This window comes from Magallana gigas, chromosome 9 (assembly GCF_963853765.1).
Source record: "Magallana gigas chromosome 9, xbMagGiga1.1, whole genome shotgun sequence".
NCBI lineage: Eukaryota > Metazoa > Mollusca > Bivalvia > Ostreida > Ostreidae > Magallana > Magallana gigas.
Window position 1 is genome coordinate 14,838,475 of NC_088861.1, and position 19,878 is coordinate 14,858,352.

The window sequence follows — 19,878 nt, forward strand, 5'->3', positions numbered from 1 at the left end:
CACTTAAAAAAAAATAAGTTCAATAACATAGAATGAATAATCCCACACATCAGGTGTAGGTTATTTCAATTGTTTAGTTTATACCTCTCTTTCCCCTTGACTTGTTGGCATTCTTTAATCCAGAGATCGTTAGTTCAGCCTCTTGATGCTCAACAGAGCTCAATGACGGTGCATCTCCGAAAAAGACTTGTCGTCTCTGTGTCGATGCAGCTCCGAGAAAGACTTGTCGGCTCGGTGTTGATGCAGCTGCGAGCGGGACTGTGGGGCTGAGGGTCACTCTAGCTACAGGAGAGACTACCACGTTCTGTGTTGTCGCAGCTCCTGGTGGCACCCCTGCCGTATTGGCAGCCCCAAAGAAGTCCAAATCTAACCCTGAAAAAAATAATAATTCAATAACATAGATTGAATAATCAGACACTTCAATAGTTAGTTATTTCAATTGTTTAGTTTATACCTCTCCTTCCCTTTGACTTTTTGGCATTCTTTACTCCAGAGATTCTTTGTTCTTGCTTCTCAACCTGGCTTGGTGACGGTGCATTTCCGAGAAAGACTTGTCGGCTCTGTGTCGATGCAGCTCCGAGAAAGACTTGTCAGCTCGGTGTTGATGCAGCTCCGAGCGGGACTGTGGGGCTGAGGGCCGTTGGAGATACAGGAGAGACTACAATGGTCTGTGTTGTCGCAGCTCCTGGTGGCACCCCTGCCGTATTGGCATCCCCAAACGAGTCCAAATCCAACCCTGAAAAAAATAAAATAAGTTCAATAACATAGATAGAATAATCAGACACTTCAATTGTAGGTTATTTCAATTGTTTAGTTCATACCTCTCCTTCCCCTTGACTTTTGGGCAATCTTTACTCCAGAGATCGTTGGCTCAGTCTCTTGATGCTCAACAGGGCTCGATGACGGTGCATCTCCGAGAAAGACTTGTCGGCTCTGTGTCGATTCAGCTCCGAGAAAGACTTGTCGACTCGGTGTTGATGCAGCTCCGAGAGGGACTGTGGGGCTTAGGGCCCCTTCCGCTACAGGAGAGACTACCACGGTCTGTGTTGTCGCAGCTCCTGGTGGCACCCCTGCCGTATTGGCATCCCCAAACAAGTCCAAATCCAACCCTGATAAAAAAATAAAATAAGTTCAATAACATAGATTGAATAATCGGACACATCAATTGTTAGTTATTTCAATTGTTTAGTTTATACCTCTCCTTCCCCTTGACTTTTTGGCATTCTTTACTCCAAAGATTCTTTGCTCTTGCTTCTCAACCTGGCTTGGTGACGGTGCATCTCCGAGAAAGACTTGTCGGCTCTGTGTCGATGCAGCTCCGAGAAAGACTTATCGACTCGGTGTTGATGCAGCTCCGAGAGGGACTGTGGGGTTGAGGGCTACTTCAGCTACAGGAGAGACTACCACGTTCTGTGTTGTCGTAGCTCCTGGTGGCACCCCTGCCATATTGGCATCCCCAAAAGAGTCCAAATCCAACTCTAAAAAAATAAAATAAGTTTTATAACATAGATTGAATAATCAGATACAACAATTGGTGGTTATTTCAATTGTTTAGTTTATACCTCTTTTTCCCTTTGACTTTTGGACATTCTTTACTACAGAGATAATTGGTTCTTGATGCCCAAGTAGGCTTAGGTATGGTGCAGCTCCACTTGAGACTTGGGAGCTCAGATTCCCACTTCCAGGATGAAGTCCAATAGTGGTTCATTCAGCTGCTTCAAAAATGCTAGCTGCGCACTCAAAAGCGTTCTTTCTCTACAATTTTCTTTATGTTTTTTCTCTTTAGAAATCTCTGAGAAAAAAAATCCACAATATTTTTTCGAATGAACTTGGAACAAAGTTGATATTCTAATTCTATATGGAAATTAAATCTTTTCATAACATGTAATGCAAATTTATATGGAATGATTTTTAAACAAATCTTACCTTTTTTATATTGAATCTTCCTCATTATTGCTCTTCTTTTTCCTCTTTGTTGTTGATTTCTCTCTTATAATTTAAGATAAAAAAATATTATTAATACATTTGTACAGATACATAACACAATATAAAATCCTGAAATTCTCTAGCTTTCGTAAGGTGAAATTATAAATTACGTGCAATTCCCATTGTATCATACTACCTGTAATTATTTAAGCGATAACAAGAATATTGAACAATATGGATTCAATAATATACAGTTTTTGACACTTACCCTCATTCTCATTCATATTTTCTTTATCTTCAGAAGGTTTACCTACAGTAAAATGGATATATGCATATAAGATATGAATTACCTTATACATCATTTTTTTATTCACTTTTCACTAAAGCTGTCAGGTATTTAAACCTACCCGCAGTTGCTATTTCTACCTACTTTTTGCTTTACTTGCATTTTGTTGCCAAATGCAGGATCCGTGAAATATGATTAATATACATTTCAAACTAGTGGTGAATACCGCAAAAATTTTGAAGTACTTTGTAACATAGCAATTTTGCATTAAAAACTACTCAACTTTTATTTATTGGTAGATAAGAATTAAAACTATATTTAAATAGATTACAAATCTGTATCAATTTTAAAGAAATATAAATGTATGTATATATGTCATGCATTTAGAGATAAACAGTTTTTGGGGTGATTTTAAACGTATTTCGTTCTTCATTCTTCATCTCATAAAGTAATTAAATTTTGCTGTGCATGTGCTGAAGATGATAAACAACACGTTTGACAAATACTGAAAATGCCTTAATGTAATTATTTATATATAATTTCTTTTCAAAGATAGGTAAAAGTAGCTACTTCAGGTGGGTTAAAATACCAAGATAGCTATACTACAAGCTATGTAGGTAGAAATAGTCTTTCGACTGGACCTGATCAAAGATTGGACAATAATCCCATTGGGTCTTTCTAGCAGCTGATACATGTGTTAATAAATACTACGTCAACATTTGATGGGCATAATCAATGATCTCTCTTACTGCTCTTCTTTTTGGTTTCCTCTTCTTTCTTCTTCTTCATTACTTCTTCTTTGTTTTATAGCTTATATGAACTAAGATTCTTTGAATTAGACTTCTACTTCTTACAATATAAAGACCGAAGTTGCTTGAGAAACACATTTTGTTTGTAATTTTCATCATTATTGTTAAAAAAATTAAAAAAGGATTTTTAAATCTACATTTTATATGCAAATAACGGTTGTTGGGTAATATTCTTTGTTATACTCGACCATGCATCTGGCTCTTTCTGTTACATGTAAATCCATGTTTTCTCCAGTTTCCCCTTCATCATTTTCTAGATTTTGAAGTTTGTCAATAGAGAAAACCTGGTCGTCAAATTGAACCAGAACCCACACTACAAAAGTGCAAATTATTGGACTACACACACGGTCATTGCTCAGTGTTTTTCAAAAAGATTAAGATGTATACAGTCATTTTGCCAGCAGCTTATATCTGGGTCACCATTTTAATTTGTAAACAATACGGTAAATGTCAAAAAATATATAATATTTATTTCTGTATTATAATTACCTAGCTAGGATTTTCAAAACCTTTATTTCGTTTTCTCCAATAATTTTTCCAAAAATCATTCGATACTGGCAAATATTTATTACCGGTAAAACGACTGTACAATATCATACAATAAAATTTGTTTAAGTATTCAAATGTTCTTTGGCGAACTTAAAAAAAAAGAATTTATAGTCGTACAATCGATCATGAAGAAAAAAGCACATGGCGCGCTGAGTGTGCGCAGCAGGTATCAATCAAATTTAGTTTGAGATCTATTTACACATATTTTATTACAATTACCGTATAAAAGACATAAATAATCCTGGATTATTACTTGGTTTACTACAAGTATGAATTATCTGAACATACCATAATCACCTTTACTCGTTGCCTTTACTGTCCTCTTCGATATCTTTCTATTCCCCAGGACCGTTCCCGCCAATAATTCAACTATTCATAGTCATAGAAAAGCTTGATAATGAAGCTAATCTTTACTATTTATTAAAGAGTTTAAAAGATTATGTAATCTAAATGACATAAACGTTTATCGATACGGGAATTACATAGTATTCTTGAAGGAAAAGGAATTGTATCTAATTAAAGAAGGGAAATGGTAACTAGTGCAAAGCCCATTTAATTAAATTTCTAAAATCTAAAACCCTCATAAGATTAAGATTCATAAACAACAGTGTAAATGTTTAACTACACATACCCAGCTAGAATTTCCAGGGGAGTGAAGCAGCAGATGCTGTAAAAGAACGAACCATTAAGTGAAGGATATAAGTGTTAGATGTAAACTTGATCACCACATGCATATTTACATATTATCTAAGATATTTAATATGTTACAGTATCAATCCAAATTCATAATTAATTTAATTTATGTCAAAAATACTTATTGTATCAAATTTATAACTTAATTATCTTGGTTTATTCTTCTTTTTTTCCAATGAAAGCGACAGAAAATTGCTGTAATTAATTTTAGTCAGATTTTTAGTAATTACTAGGAAAATGAAATTCCAGCTTACTGAAATATTTATAAAATTGGAAATCCCAGTACATGTAATATAATTCAAATCGTATACAAGTACAATGCGGTAACTTTACAAGGCAATACTTGACTAAGCACAACTAATACAAATACATAAGATTTGTTAACGCAATAAAACATCAGGAGAAACTCGAAAATGAAACTTTATTTCAAGATTATGAAAATAGCAGACCCTTGTAAAACTTGTTTAAACTGTGATGAACAGATGTGAGTGCTTTACAATTTTTTTTCTGTAGATATCAGTACTGAACTAGTTTGGATCTACATCAAATATTGTTTTTCAGTTATGCACAATGGTCAGATTGAATAGAGAGATTCGAATAAAAATCTGTATAAAGCTGAATAAGTTTTCCGTGACCTTTAGCACTAAAAATAAATTTTATATTCAAAAGCTACAATTTGAATTGAAAATAAAAACCTTTCTGAAAGTCCATATTTAACAAAAGTCAGGACTTTGTCTCGATATGTATTCAGTTTTAATTTGACATAATAAAAAACGGGGTTCAGTAATGTCGATTTTTAGATAATGAGAGAGAGAGAGAGAGAGAGAGAGAGAGAGAGAGAGAGAGAGAGAGAGAGAGAGAGAGAGAGATTTAACGCCGTTTTCCGCCAAAGTCGCTAAATAGAATCCACAGTCAAATGTTGTAAGTTAACAGTAGGCATAATATAGATTAACAAGAAGAAATCTTATTAAAAGCAGAGGATTAATGGAGGTTGATCGAATTTGTTTTCTTTATAGTTGTTTTTAATCCCAAACTGTAATAGAGGGAAACAAATTAATATCCAGATATTAAGCTTCTAGGCAATGACCAGGTTTCCGAAAATACAGTCGAAAACTAAAGAAAGATTAGAATACGTAGGAAAGTAAACTAATTTTTTTTTTACGAATAACCACAAAGTGTTGCTTTCTTCTTTCAAATGCTGATTTTGATTTGACAGTTTCGTTTAAAATCATGATTCATCTAAAAAGTTCCACAACACATCCAGTAAGTGTAGGAACTTATTTTTTTTTAATTATTTTAATTTAATTTAATTTTAATTTATTTGTTGTCAAACTGATTCTAAATATAGGAAGAGATATATGTCCATCCATCTAAAAAATGAAGGTTGATCGGTCAATCAGTTAAGATTAAAGTCGATAAATACAGATAATGTGGTCGTTCAATGCAATGAATTTCAGTTATGCATATTATCTGACTATTCAACGATATTTTAATGTATCACATCTATAAGATGTCCTTTTTAGGCACGACGAACCTTAAAATTACTCTATAAAGCAAAATAACGGGCGGATTTATTGATCAAAAACTAGTTTAAGTTTTAATTTGGTTTTGCAAACTTTTCATTTATTTGCAAAACTGGTTTTGAACTAGTTTTAAACTAAAACTAGTTTTTGTATTTATTGGCTTTAAACTGAAACAAGTTTTCAGGAAACCTAAAACCACCTTCGAGTGCGGTTTCGGTGGTTTTAAATCCTTTCAAGATGGTGGGGAGGTGTTCGAAAGAGAGTTGTTGATACTCAAGTGTGGCACATTTGTCAAAGAATGAACTCAGCGAAGCATATGGGTATCGTTCTAACGTCAAACATTTATGTCTCAAAGGATCTATGATAGTACATATAGTACTGACCAAAATAATAATGTGGAAGAGAGTGATTCCATTAATACAAACACTGGGTAATCCATTAATACAAACACTGAGAATTACCCTTTGCAATTTACAACAGGCAAAGGAAAAACGTTCAAAGTTGTTGATGAAAAAAAAAAAGAATTGAAAGATCTGCTCATATCATTTTTTTAGTACACATTGTAATGCATGTAATAAGATCGCCTGTCTATTTCATTGCTGGCCATTCAACTACGGTTCTTTGAAATCAACAAGATTTGTCTGGCTTTTGAGCTAAGACCACGTAATTAGTGGATATTTCACTTGAAACCAGTGTCATTTTTAACTTGTTTCAAACGCCTTGAATGAATCAAATGATCTCTATTGATATACGTGTAGAAAAATGAATATTAATACAGTTTTTCATAGCAGCATTTACTTTTCCAAAATATTGATATGGTGTTAAAAGCCAATTTTGCAATGGGTTCGCAGAATAACCTAATATGTGGGTATTGCCAGGAAAAAAATTGTCTGCACTGTTTAATAAAGACTTTCATGCAAATGCAGATGAGTTCAAAAATTATCTTCTTTAAATTTCAAGAACAAATCTAGTAAGTATGCGGGTGCAATGACACCCATTTTTCTAAACTAACTTTCCATTTAGTGCTAAACCTTCAAACCACGCAACTGGTTTCAAACAGATATGAAACTATTATCAAACCATAAACCTAAACTCGAACTAGTTTTTGATCAATAAATTCGCCCAACATGTTGCCCAAAATAAGAAAAACGATCACTGAAATTGAATATTAGACTGTATGTTGTAATATTTTGTTGCTTGTAAATCTTATCTTAACATTATGTATATAATTAGATTGCATAATTAGATTGGAATTATGTTATGTTCATTGCAAACAAATTCGCAAAAAAAATGTAAAGATGTAAACCACATAAATAAAGATTGAAACTACATGTACATTTCTTAATAAAGTAGATATCGGACACATTCTTATTGTACCGTAATTTCTTTAAAAAAAATTGACAGTCCAATCATCGTAAAGTTTCGCGTGTTCTCTTCTCTAGTTTTGTGCATAAAACCGTAGCGCAATGGGTTAAATTGTCAGCTTTTGATTATGATACGCAAATCATGAGATAAATAGGCCTGTTGAACCTTTTTTTAACTTAATAAGAATTTAAAAAACCTAATTCTTTTTTACATATATGATTGTATAACCATTTTCAATACTGTGGTTCTATGTTGAATATGATGTACCAAGATACACATTGATGTTTTATGTAAGATATATCACCTCAAAAATAAATCAATCGAGTTTTAAAAGAGACATGGACACAATATAAGCTGAATATTTCTATTTTTTCATGTTTAATGTATTTAAAGGTGAAATAAGGTAATACGATAAATAATGAACAATGATTTAATAATACCCACAATTACCTAGCTCACAATTCTTTTGTTTTAAATAAGAAAAAAATTAAAAGTTTTGGTGGGGGTGGCAGGATAATTTTCAAGGCGGGCATTTTAAAAAAATCTATCTATCTATCTATCTATCTAGCTAGCCAGCTAGCTAGCTAACTAGCCAGCTAGCTAGCTAGTAAGACTAAAAAGCAAATAATATTGAAGATACATATGTTAGCATTCATGGTGAATGCAAAGAACATTGATAAGCACATCGGTTTTGATTAGAAAATACAGATAAACAGAAATACATGAAGATGAATATGTTAGCATTCATGGTGGATGCAAAGAGCATTAATAAGCGGGCGCTTGTAAAGTGCGAAACGAAATCAAAACGAAACGAAACGAAATCGAACGAAACAAAACGAAACGAAACCAATTAAAACGGAACGAAACCAATCGAAACGAAACGAAATCAAACGAAACAAAAACAAAAATCGAAACGAAACGAAACGGAATTTAAACAAAACTAATATCAATTTTGACTACATAAAAGTGAAAAAAAAATTCATTGAAATAAATTTTTGAACCATAAAATATAACTACCTGTATGTTTCAGATTACCGCTGTAAGTATTTAAGCCGATTATCCGAAATTTGCAAAAATTATATAATTATGTAAATAAGCAATGTACATTCCTATACCTTTTAATGTTTCTAATTTGTTTCATTTAATGATATTTAGACGTTTAGAGAGAGAGAGAGAGAGAGAGAGAGAGAGAGAGAGAGAGAGAGAGAGAGAGATGCCTTAAAACTTATCAGCAACATCACATAGCAAGGTATATACGCAAGTTTTGGCGGAGAGAGAGATAGAGATATGATGATGATACTGAAGGGGACATTCTAACAACAGTTTTTTTTTCTATCGATTTGAAATATTGTAAAAATGAAACGATCGAATACAATGTGATTTATAGCATACTGGTTGGTTACCAGTTTCTAACATATAATAAGAAAGTATAGCATGAATTTGGACGTCATAATTTGACAAAATTAAAGTGCAATATAAAGAGGTTTTTTACCTGTTTTTTTTTTTTTTTACCTTAAATCAAACATGATCTCCTCTTTCTCTCCCTTTCACACGCACGCACAATGTATTTTAATCATTTTTACAATATTTCATATCGATATAAAAAAAATCGTGTAGTTGGAATGTCTCCTTAAATACTGTAAATGCACTATATTTAGGGTGTACAATATTTGGCGGAATATAATTACTCAACAAGTTAGCATGGATTTGATTTAGCGCATTTCTGAATTTACCTTTTTATCTACTTATATATTTTACATTTGGCAATGCACTTGATTTTGCGGACGCCGTTTTCCGCCAAAAACGCAAAATAGAATACATAGCCAAAGGGGTAAAGACAGTTTTATAATACGTTTACAGTATAATCATCTTTATATTGCAAGTTAATTTTGCCAAATTCATGCTATACATATTACAACAATTCTTATTATATGTTAGAAACTGATAACCAACCAGTATGCTCTAAATCACATTGTATTCGATCGTTTCGTTTTTACAATATTTCAAATCGACAGAAAGAAAATTGTTGTTAGAATGTCCCCTTTAGTATCATTCTCACATCTCTATCTCTCTCTTTCTTTCTTTTTCTCTCTCCAAAACTTGCGTATATACTTTGCTACATTTGTATGTGATGTCGCTGATAAGTTTTAAGGCATCTCTCTCTCTCTCTCTCTCTCTCTCTCTCTCTCTCAAAACGTCTGAATATCATTTTTATCATTTAATGAAACAAATTAGAAACATTAAAAGGTATAGGAATGTGCATCACTTATTTACATAATTATATAATTTTTGCAAATTTCGGATAATCGGCTTAAAAATTTACAGCGGCAACCTGAAACATACAGGTAGTTATATTTTATGGTTCAAAAATTCATTTCAATGAATTTATTTTCACTTTTATGTAGTCAAAATTGATATTAGTTTTGTTTAAATTCCGTTTCGTTTCGTTTCGATTTTTGTTTTCGTTTCGTTTGATTTCGTTTCGTTACGATTGATTTCGTTTCGTTTCGATTGGTTTCGTTTCGTTTCGTTTGATTTCGTTTCGTTTCGTTTCGATTTCGTTTCGCACTTTACAGGCGCCCCATTAATAAGCACATTGGTTTTGATTAGAAAAGACAGATAAACAGTAACACAGGTATATTATTTTCTTCTTTGAATAATTAGGAATTGAAGTTACCCAAGTAATCATAGCGTGTTTCAATAAAATTATTTTTATTTTTACTTGCTTCATTCTTTAGCGAGTATATACATGTATTTAACAGAACTCCATTAAAATTCAATAACAAGTACTCATAAACATTTGATTGCAAAAAAATTAAATAAATAAAAAGAAACATTAAAAAGTAACTGGTACCTGATGTAACGACTGTAAGTCTTATATTTAATTCCAACACAAAATCCATTTAAAAACATTTCGGTGTCATAACGATATTCCAAATCATACATGTATCGGTTTTAAAGTTGACATCAATCTGTCTGAAATACAGCTTATATTTCATGACCAAAACAGCTTCAAATACATTTTAATGTCCCCTTCCAGAATTGTGAACGCAACTAAAGCATTTACAATTAATGATAAAGTCTAGCTAAGATGTTGTAGGGGTTTTATGCACATGATGACAATTTGCACAGAATTGCTTTTCACTTGATAGGTAAGGAAACACGATATAAAAAAAAGGGACGGCAAAAAAGAGCTGGATGAAAAATACGAAGTCGTAGACAGGTATACACAGACAATGTGCCTCAAGTAGATGCATTTAGAGCTAGGTGGAAACCCTTTGCATTCGCCTTAAGTAGCAATCAACACAAAGAAAAATAAGAGCGTTGGTGTGACTTTGTAATATGTTTAATATGGAAGATAACAGGAAAAATGAACAAAACATTTATGTAACAATATCGTACGTAGTTTTGAAACGTTTCAAATTAATTCGAATGTTTCCATGCCTAGTTTATTTAAGGAAGAATACTATCTTTTGAACGTAACGTAATGTAAGTTTGTTCAAACAAAACCAAACATGTACAATTTTTTTAAATGATGAATACATTTTATTTACGGTGAATGGGTTACAAAATGATACATTGCATTTTATATTATCAAACTGTAGCAGTGATAAAATCAAAACTACAAAAGACAAAAACTTACTTCATTCATTAGACGAAATGTAATTGATATAATCTTATTTTGAATAAAATAAATCATTGTATAAAGGAAGTTTTAAAAAAAGTCCAACACTCAATTGATTCTTTGTACAACTTCCTTGTATTAGTGGATATCAATTATAAACTGATGCAAGTAGGAATATTTAATCTGAGTTTCGTTTTTCAAAAAATGTTATTGTATTAAGGCCAATTTGGATGCTTTAAAAGATTGTATTGCATGTTTCTACTCTAATGACCACAGATTTCCATTGAGATAAACTTGGTTTATCATGGATGCATATACGAATATATATACGAATATATAATACGAATTTTGAACTGGAATATTCATTGGTTTAATCCCTGTGTATTCAACCTCGGGTCAACTTTCAGAGTAGTCTTCATAGGATATACACAGTTCTACTTGTCCCAGGTAGCAATACTTCACCTGGTGTTCCTTCTTGTATTCTTTGGGGTGTTATAAAAAAGCATCATTCATTATCTATTTCAGCAATGTCTAGGAAGCAAACCCCTTGCTCTAACATTTTTGCTATCGCTAAAATTTTGACTAGAGTAAATACATATCAAAACAGTGTATTTGTATATCTAAATACAGTCCCCACGATTAAACCCTAACTATTCTAATCAAGAAGCCAAGAGACAAAAACCATGCGACAAAGTCGCTTAACAATCCTAACTAGCTTATACATAGATAAAAGACACACAAAAAATGAAAATTATTTGAATGAATGAAAACCGTAGTACATCTCATTCTTTAATAGTAAAATATTGTAATAAATATTTTGGCTTCACTTTTTTCATAATCATAACCTTTAACTATGATAGGAAATTTTCCATTAAATTTCATGAATTTATTTCCTATAATCTTGATTCTGTGCAATGTACATATATGTACATGTAATCACTAGTGGGAAGCAACGTGTTCAAAATTTATATCAACTACAAGGATAAATTCATGTTACAGTATGACAAAAGGAAACGCTAATCATACCACTGCTATAATACCACGGTATTAATCGATTTCAGTTTATTACTGAAAGCTAATTGTATGTCAAAAGTTGAGTTTAAGACTTTGGTGTGGTCATTTAGCTGACTGAATACAGTGTACTCATAATGGCAAACCACAAAAGAGTTTTACTATTCATTTTTAAGCTTGCATTAGAAGTAGCTGATCTTATTTTGGATTGGGATTTTTACGTCGAAGGCAAAACAGACCTGATTGGAGACAAAGTGAGATTAAGTATTCTAGGATTTGCCATTTTTGGAACTATTTTGTTTTTGTGTACCGTTTTTACAAAGTGTTATGGGATCTACAACAGCGACGACGATGACCAAGACGAAGAGAACGGCACATGCGCAGTAACACTTTCAGTGATATCCACACTGCTGGAGGATTTGCCACAGATCATACTGGCTCTTATCGTCGCGTTCAGTACCGAGGATCTAATATCACCTGTACAGATTGTAAAAGCTTGTTATGGAATAGCTGAACCCATCATTCAGCTTATCATTAATGCCTGTCAGTATCGTCAAATGAAGAAAAACACTTTTAACAGTAATGGATGTAGCATGAGTTGCAAGATATTTGAAATGGTTCTTAGTTGTATTATCATCATTTGTTCAATCATTCTGTTAATTGATTTAGTTGCTGATATGTAAATGATAAGTTTATATAAACAAAGCCAAATAATTTTGATCAAATAGGAGAACTGAAAACCAATTAAAAGCTGTATATTAATTTAAACTAAATCTTATTTTAACATTTGAAGTATTGCATCGTTTACTATCTGAATATACCCGGTATATTATCACAACATCTGATAACAGATTTACCAATTACTTTTTATATATCAAATAGGTAATTTCATCAATGCACATTCTTTAATAACTTCCCATATGTAATAGTATTGATAATCATGGTTTAACCTTTTTGGCTATTTTTATCTTTTTAAAATTGAAGTTACATGTATTAGAAGCTATTACCTTTTATTTGATAAGTTAAGCACGCATACATATTGGTTAATGAATAAAAAGATGGAAATTTGCGCTTCATAAATACTTTTAAAATAGAAATAATATCAGTATCTAAATATATACTAGATAATACCAAACACACGAAAAAAGGATAGACAATTGATGATGTAACAAATATTTCAATGTGATTGACGCATAATAGCTCATATTGACAATGACAATCGTTTGAACTGTAAAAATTTCATAGTTACATGTAACAAGATACTACTTAAGAACGTAGACTTTAAACCTAGAGAACTTTCTTGAGAAAACAACAGCTATAATTTCCAGTAGAGGGCGTAATTTCATATCATATGTAACATTTGCTCTTTAGCCAACAATTGAAAATAAGATAAAATAGGAACAGTAAAAAAGTACGTATTTCTTTAAAAAAAATGTGTAAAAGATAATAATAATCACCTGTTTATCATTTCACCAAGCAGAAGTTATCAAAAATTTTTTTTTTTTTTTTTAATTCACACAATAAAGATAAGTAGACATTTAAAAAAATGAAAAAGTTCAATTCCCCCTCCCCTGACACTACGATGAAAAAAAGAATAGTAGATGGAAAAAAATTAAACTATGGTTTAATCTTATGTTTTAAATTGAAATATTACTAAACACTTAACAAATATCAAGAAAAAGTCATAAATGGTCAATCACTTAACTTTACACAACATTTATACTTTCATATAAATGATCCCTGTTAATAATAAGACCAACATGTTGGACTTGATATTTGTTTTCCTCATTTTGGGTTCTAATATGCACGCAGATGTAGATTAATAATACGAATAAGTCGATGGCCCCAATATTGATGACGGCAATTCGCAAAGTATATGAATTGTTCCATTTTTTGTCTGAAAATAAGATACTCTAAATAAACAAAAAATATAAACATGACTGTAAAAAAGATAATTATTTTGATGTTTTAAAGTAAAGTTTGGTACAGTACAGTTTAGTAAAATATTATGAATAAATAATATCATTTCATAATTTTGCATCTTTACAAATTGTTCCTTAAGCTAGGGAAACTTCATAGCAGTTCATATATGCACCAGAAAAAAAGTGTCTTACCTTTGTAATCTGACACATTACAGTTTGATATGTGGTCATCAATACCGTCAGTGCAATTACAAATCTTACGACAACCATCTTCAAACTGATTGCAGGGACAAAATTCGTCAAATTCAGAGCTGTTATAACCTTTTGAAAAACTTAAAACCTTAGCAGGACCAAAAAATGCATTATCATGATTACCATTAGATGGCATCATTGTTTAATGATAAATGGTAAACGTGTTCAATAGTAAGTATGAGACGTTTGAATGGCAGTAAACGTCTACTTAATGACCTTTTTCTCGAATTAAAATCTGCATGTTTGCGATGAGGAATTTCAGATTTAAAACAATTCATTAGTAAAACTACTAGCAATAAACGTAAAAATACTAACATATAATTGTCTTTACTACAAGTATAAATGCTTATAATTATTATGTCATTACATAGTTTTTGCATGCAAAGTCATAAGACTTTAACGTTGGATACCACAATTGCTTTCATTTCATGTGCATTGAATGCTTTTAATATCAACTGCAATCCGTCGTTTTATATTAACCTTTTCTATTCATTATTTTTATTTTTTATTTTTAAGAATACTCTCCCATCAAGCTTTCACCCTCAAATCATATTCATGCTTATGGATTCAAAAAAGGTATTGTTGACACATGCTAACACATACGCTTTTCCTGGTTTGCAAAAGCACATAAATGAAAAAAAACCCCACATTTTCCGACATTTAAATTTCCCTCTCAATAACGATTAAATGTATTAGTAAACAAATATTAAATGGGGATTACATTTGATCGTTCGATTTCTTAAGGAAACTTATTTGAAAACTTAGCTTTGTTTACCCATACAAAAAAACCCAGTGCGCATGTGTTTTTAAGGAAAGGTTCTTAAAATAAAATGGTCTCTAATAGTGGATTAAAATATGTAACGTGAATCTTACGTTCAATAGTAATATTCTTACATCCATTCACGAGGTCACAAAGTTCTTCTGTACAGTTACACTTCATCTGGCATCCACTACCGTAGCTCGGATATCTGCAAGTGTACTCACATTCTGGGCCCAAGTACCCAACTGGGCAAACTAGTGAACGAATTAAAACTTTTAATATGTAGGCTTAAAAACACCCTCAAAATTGCCCATATATATCATGATTCTGTATAATTATAATACCAATATTTTTTTTCTTTTAATATTGTTACATTTAGCTTTGCAAATATTTTCAAATACTCATTTAATTTACGTTTTGGGGTTGCGATTTTGTTATCAAGGAAATGAGATGACTCCACGACTGGTGACGAATTTGAAACAGGGTATAACGTTGGAGAGCCCACTAAAAGAGAATAATTCGTGGAAGAAAACATGAGCATGGATCTTATATTGAATGAAACAGAAAGAACAAATAATTTTGAAATAGTAACGTTTCAACAGGAAATAAAGAGAGCCAAAAGGAGACCAAAATAACGCATTTGAATAATTATATCATATAAAACTCAAAGTGTATTTAAATTTACCAATACAACCAGTTACAGCGTTGCAACTGGAGTTGTTACAGTTGCATATGCTCTGACAGTTATTGCCAAAACTGGGATAGCGACACTGAATGCTACAGTTGTTTCCAGTAAGTCCCGCTGAACACGCTTGAAATAAACACAAAACGAGGTACATAAAATGTTAAAAAAGTATTTCAGTTCTATCTCATTTAACATCATTTGAAAGAGATACTTACTAAAGTTTTTTGTCGACATAGCTGCTGCTTTTAGTTTCATTCTAAATTAATAAAGTTTAATTGTATGTACAAAGATATAATAAATAATTATAATAATTAGTTGATGCATATCAACTTTCGACTTTACTTACGTTGATCTCTCTTCCCCGTCAAGTTTACATTTTTCAATTACCAGTTCAAACAGAATAATTTTCACTAAAATTGAATGCATTGCACTATGAAACAGTCACTTGTCTGTTTGTAAATATCTAATAATATTATCGATAGATTGTTTATATTAATTTTTCAAAACAAGGAACAAAACAAAAATAAAGCTTATGCGTATTTCCTTGCAGTAACATGCATATCGCGATTATAATTAGTGTGAATTATTCGTTCCTTGTATTAATCTACACCCTGCTTGTTACCTTTTGAAACTGCTTTTTTGTATAGTTTAGCTCATTACATTTCAAAGTATAACCAAATAGCTAGAACATTTTTATATCGTTCATTGGTTCATGATTTTGATTCTGACAATTCATCAATTACATTATGAACTACTTTAGCTAATACAATTTAGATTTATTAAGAACACAAACTCCAAATTAAAACAAGTAAAAAAAAAGAAAAGGCATATATTCTGGTTTGATTTTCGATTTAGTATTTTTTTTCAAATATCTTTGTTGAGTCATCTGTAAATGAACAACAAGGAAGTGGCTGTTAAAATCAATTTCTAAAAATAAGACAAGTTATCTTCCTGTACGTTAAAATATCAGGCGAGTCATGATTTATAAACATATAAATTAAGTAACATATTTTGTTTTTAACATTTGTATCATTTAACCAATTATCATAAAAGCCCCCTCCTCTTCAACAGACAAAAGCAATGTAAAATTGCATTGAATTATAATGAAAGTTATAAATTACTGGTGTGTTTTATTGACAGTTACTTTCACTCTTATGTTAACTCAATATATCCCAGTGAGCATGAAATAAAACATACCACAGATTCTGAGACATCTAGGTATTTTTCTAGAAAAAAAATGTTAAAGGTAACCTATATATAGCTAGCAACAAAACTTTATGATAAACGCCATGATTTTATTTTTTCCATCATCAACTTCCCTTACTGTCGTACAATATAGCAATATACCATCATCACATGGTTATGGGGTTTATATCTCTCAGCTTATTCCTTATGCAAGAGTATGCTCCACATACGAAGAATTTCTTAAACGAGACAAGCTAATAACAAACAAGTTGTTGATACAAGAATACATGAATGAAGAACCCAGATTAAAATCATCTTTCCGCAAGTTCGGTGGTCACTACAATGACCTTGTCAACAGGTACATTGTCTCATTAAGACACATGCTAATTGACGTTTTTCGTACTTGTTAGACTACTATTTATACACCGGACCGACTACGGTTTCTTCCGTATTTCGTGATCTTGATTTATTCATATGAAATAAATCTTTTACGAGTTAATTATTCCATGTCTTTTTCAGAAAATATTTGATATAGTTTTGATGCTCATTTGCAATCACAATGTCAACATGATTTAACTGTTACATGTAAGCATAAAACAGAGTTTGTCAGAGAGTATTTATCCCTAGATTTCTGAACAGATAAGCAAGGAAACAGACTTCAAAGTATGACAACTTAAAATAGTTTATTTTACAGCTGTACAATTTCAACTATATAATCCATACAAAGTGCAAAGTGTTCTAACGAGTTTAATCATTATACAAGAACGACAATCCAAGAACGATATCACAATGCTGTATGTATACTTCGTAAACATTTTAAAGCTATATATCACTTATTTCTAGCGAAAAAAGATAATTTCATGCACTTTATTTTCAATGTATCGGACACTTAAATGACAGATGTGAACATAAAACCATCTTATATTTGCATTAATACACATTGGTACACATTAGTGTGTTTTTCATGCCTTTTTGATTTTTTTTAAATGAAACCGAAAGCGCGATTTATTTAGCAAGCAAATATGAAAACTGTTTCATCTTAAGACGAATTCTTCCCTTGAGATGATACTCCCATTTATATATATTTTTTTACCTTCAGATACACCGTGAAAAGGGAACACGTTGAAAATGCTAATCATATATATAATTAATGGTTTCAAAGTGTGTTATCCCCAAAATATGGTTGATTTTATTTACATCATTTTATAAAAAAAACCGGCTTTAAAAGAGTTTTATATAACATAGGGAAATCCGGAGCTGTATGAAGAGTCATCGTTAATCTGAATATTCACGCGTCGTTTGTCATTTCCCATTTAAACATGCTATAAATTCCATACACAATTTGTTTGTAAGCTATTAGCAGTAAGCAATATTTTTAATACTGTTAAAACTACAATGAAAAAGTCATTCCTATGGGCAACCTCCGACTGAATTTCATTGCACTGTTAGAAATGAATAATATATCATGTATATAGTGTATATGTATACGTATATGATGGTCAAACACACTTTGAATATACTTCACACGATAGGAAGTACACTGTAGCTATTTGTGATTCATTCTATATTTTTTCATTATTCGTATTCTTTTGTCGTTATAATCATTTAATTCAAATTATGCACTTAAATTAAAAATGGCACTTGTTTCTCACATGGTTCAGTGGTATCAAAACTTTGTGTTCAACAAACCCAACTGACAAGTATTCCAAAATAAATGCCTTTTTATTGCTTATATGTTTGATTTGGTCAAAGAATAAGTGTGTTGAAGAAGAAATGAGCATCCGTTAGAAAAAGATATTACCAAGGTTGTGTATAATTGTCCGGAAATCAAAAGAGACGAGTTTTTTAAATCATTTACAAAGTTTTATTTTACATTTGTTTTAGTGGATGTTTAAAGATTAGAATTGGTATTTTTATTTACTGCTGTTTCCTTTTTATAGTTTTTATCAGTTCAAAAAACGAACTGTTTTTTTTCTTGCACCCAAGATGCGAGAAAAATACATACATGTATCATATACAGAAACGACTGACTACATGTATTAAAAACATGACCTATGAGTCATTGTACTTCATGTATACTTCAGCGTTTGGTATCAACTAAAATCCATAATGATTGTCTTTATGTTAATTGATGTACTAACCTTATGTTTCTTTATAGTTACAATATGTTTTAAGAAAATAAAAAAGTAAATTTTATATCTAATTTATTGTATATATGTACGGTTTTACTGAAACTATTCAAGATGAATATGCAATGCAATAAAATTTAAAAATAACAATTTTCAAATATCATACGGTAAATGCCATACAAAACGAGGAACAAAATTGATTGACGATGCAAAGTTACGCATTATGTATGTACTTTTACATAAGAAATTCAACTTGTTGGAACTGAATCTGTTTTGTTTGACCTGATACATGTAACTGCTAAGAATGTACATATTAAGTATTATTTGAGGTAGAATGAACTAAACCCAAATATTTTCTCTCTTTTTCCTGTTAAACGAAATCAAATTAAAAAAAAATAAAGACATCATCTAGAAACAATTTTTATTTTCCCTGGTAAAACAATATAAAACCCATTAAATAGATGTTGGATAAAGATTGATGACACATCCGGACTACTTATTTTAGATTCTTCAAAAACGCATTACTTATGAAAGCTCTTTCAATTTAAAAACGGCTTTTGACTTAGATTTACAATCAGGAAAATATAAACTTACAAGTGTCAAACCCGGTAGATGTAGAACTGTGATCTTTTGACAATCGTATAAAGCTTTGCACAGGCCAAAACTCGCGGGTACTGTTACTATTACATATATCATCGGTGAAATCTAGAAGTTCTCAAATGAATGTAGAAAGAGGCGCATTGTTGTTGTTTTTTTTTTACAGATTAAGGTATATCGAACCAATTTTCTGATTTTGTACAATTCTTCTGCAAATAGCCTATCGTTAAATTGCGTCTTTTCATACAATATCTCAATGATTCACTTGAAATTTCATTCTTTCTTTTCTTTTTACCCTTTAAAAACAAAATATAACCTTAACATTGTATTAGCCTTTAGAGATGTATTTTATTTATGTTTTTTTTAAATTTTGAGTCGAAAGCTATTACATTAAATATCATGTTTAATAATCTCTGGAGATTAAAACATATTAAACTAATCTTTTTTGCTATTCATATGAGTATATTTTTAACAGAGATTTAAATCGATATGTTGATCATAAACCAGTAAAAGATTTATTTCTTTTCTCACAAATTTAATGCAAGTGGTACATGTAAGTTG

At 31.1% G+C, this 19,878-nt stretch overlaps 1 protein-coding gene across 2 annotated transcripts; it reads right to left on the reverse strand.

The window, feature by feature from the left end:
• Positions 1-10,490: 10,490 nt before the first annotated feature.
• On the reverse strand, positions 10,491-16,866 carry LOC105345662 (protein draper). 2 transcript variants are annotated; one of them, XM_011453885.4, is made up of 7 exons: positions 15,753-16,866; positions 15,622-15,662; positions 15,407-15,532; positions 15,136-15,225; positions 14,835-14,975; positions 13,902-14,030; positions 10,491-13,684 (listed from the first exon to the last, which is right to left on the reverse strand). In XM_011453885.4, exons 1-7 carry the CDS (start codon positions 15,830-15,832, stop codon positions 13,494-13,496), a joined length of 798 nt encoding a protein of 265 aa, XP_011452187.3. In that variant the 5' UTR covers positions 15,833-16,866; the 3' UTR covers positions 10,491-13,493. The 2 variants fall into 2 exon arrangements, with proteins under 2 accessions (XP_011452187.3, XP_065926830.1); XM_066070758.1 differs by having other exon boundaries at positions 14,856-14,975; positions 15,753-16,864.
• Between the last annotated feature and the right edge of the window lie 3,012 nt (positions 16,867-19,878).

Bases quoted from the DNA above. Each gene is read 5' to 3' on its own strand.
- LOC105345662 (XM_011453885.4), bottom strand. From the start codon at position 15,832: ATGCATTCAATTTTAGTGAAAATTATTCTGTTTGAACTGGTAATTGAA. The intron at 15,663-15,752 runs GTAAGTAAAGTC...TTATTAATTTAG, and splicing joins GACGGGGAAGAGAGATCAAC to AATGAAACTAAAAGCAGCAG. The intron at 15,533-15,621 runs GTAAGTATCTCT...GTTTATTTCAAG, and splicing joins TATGTCGACAAAAAACTTTA to CGTGTTCAGCGGGACTTACT.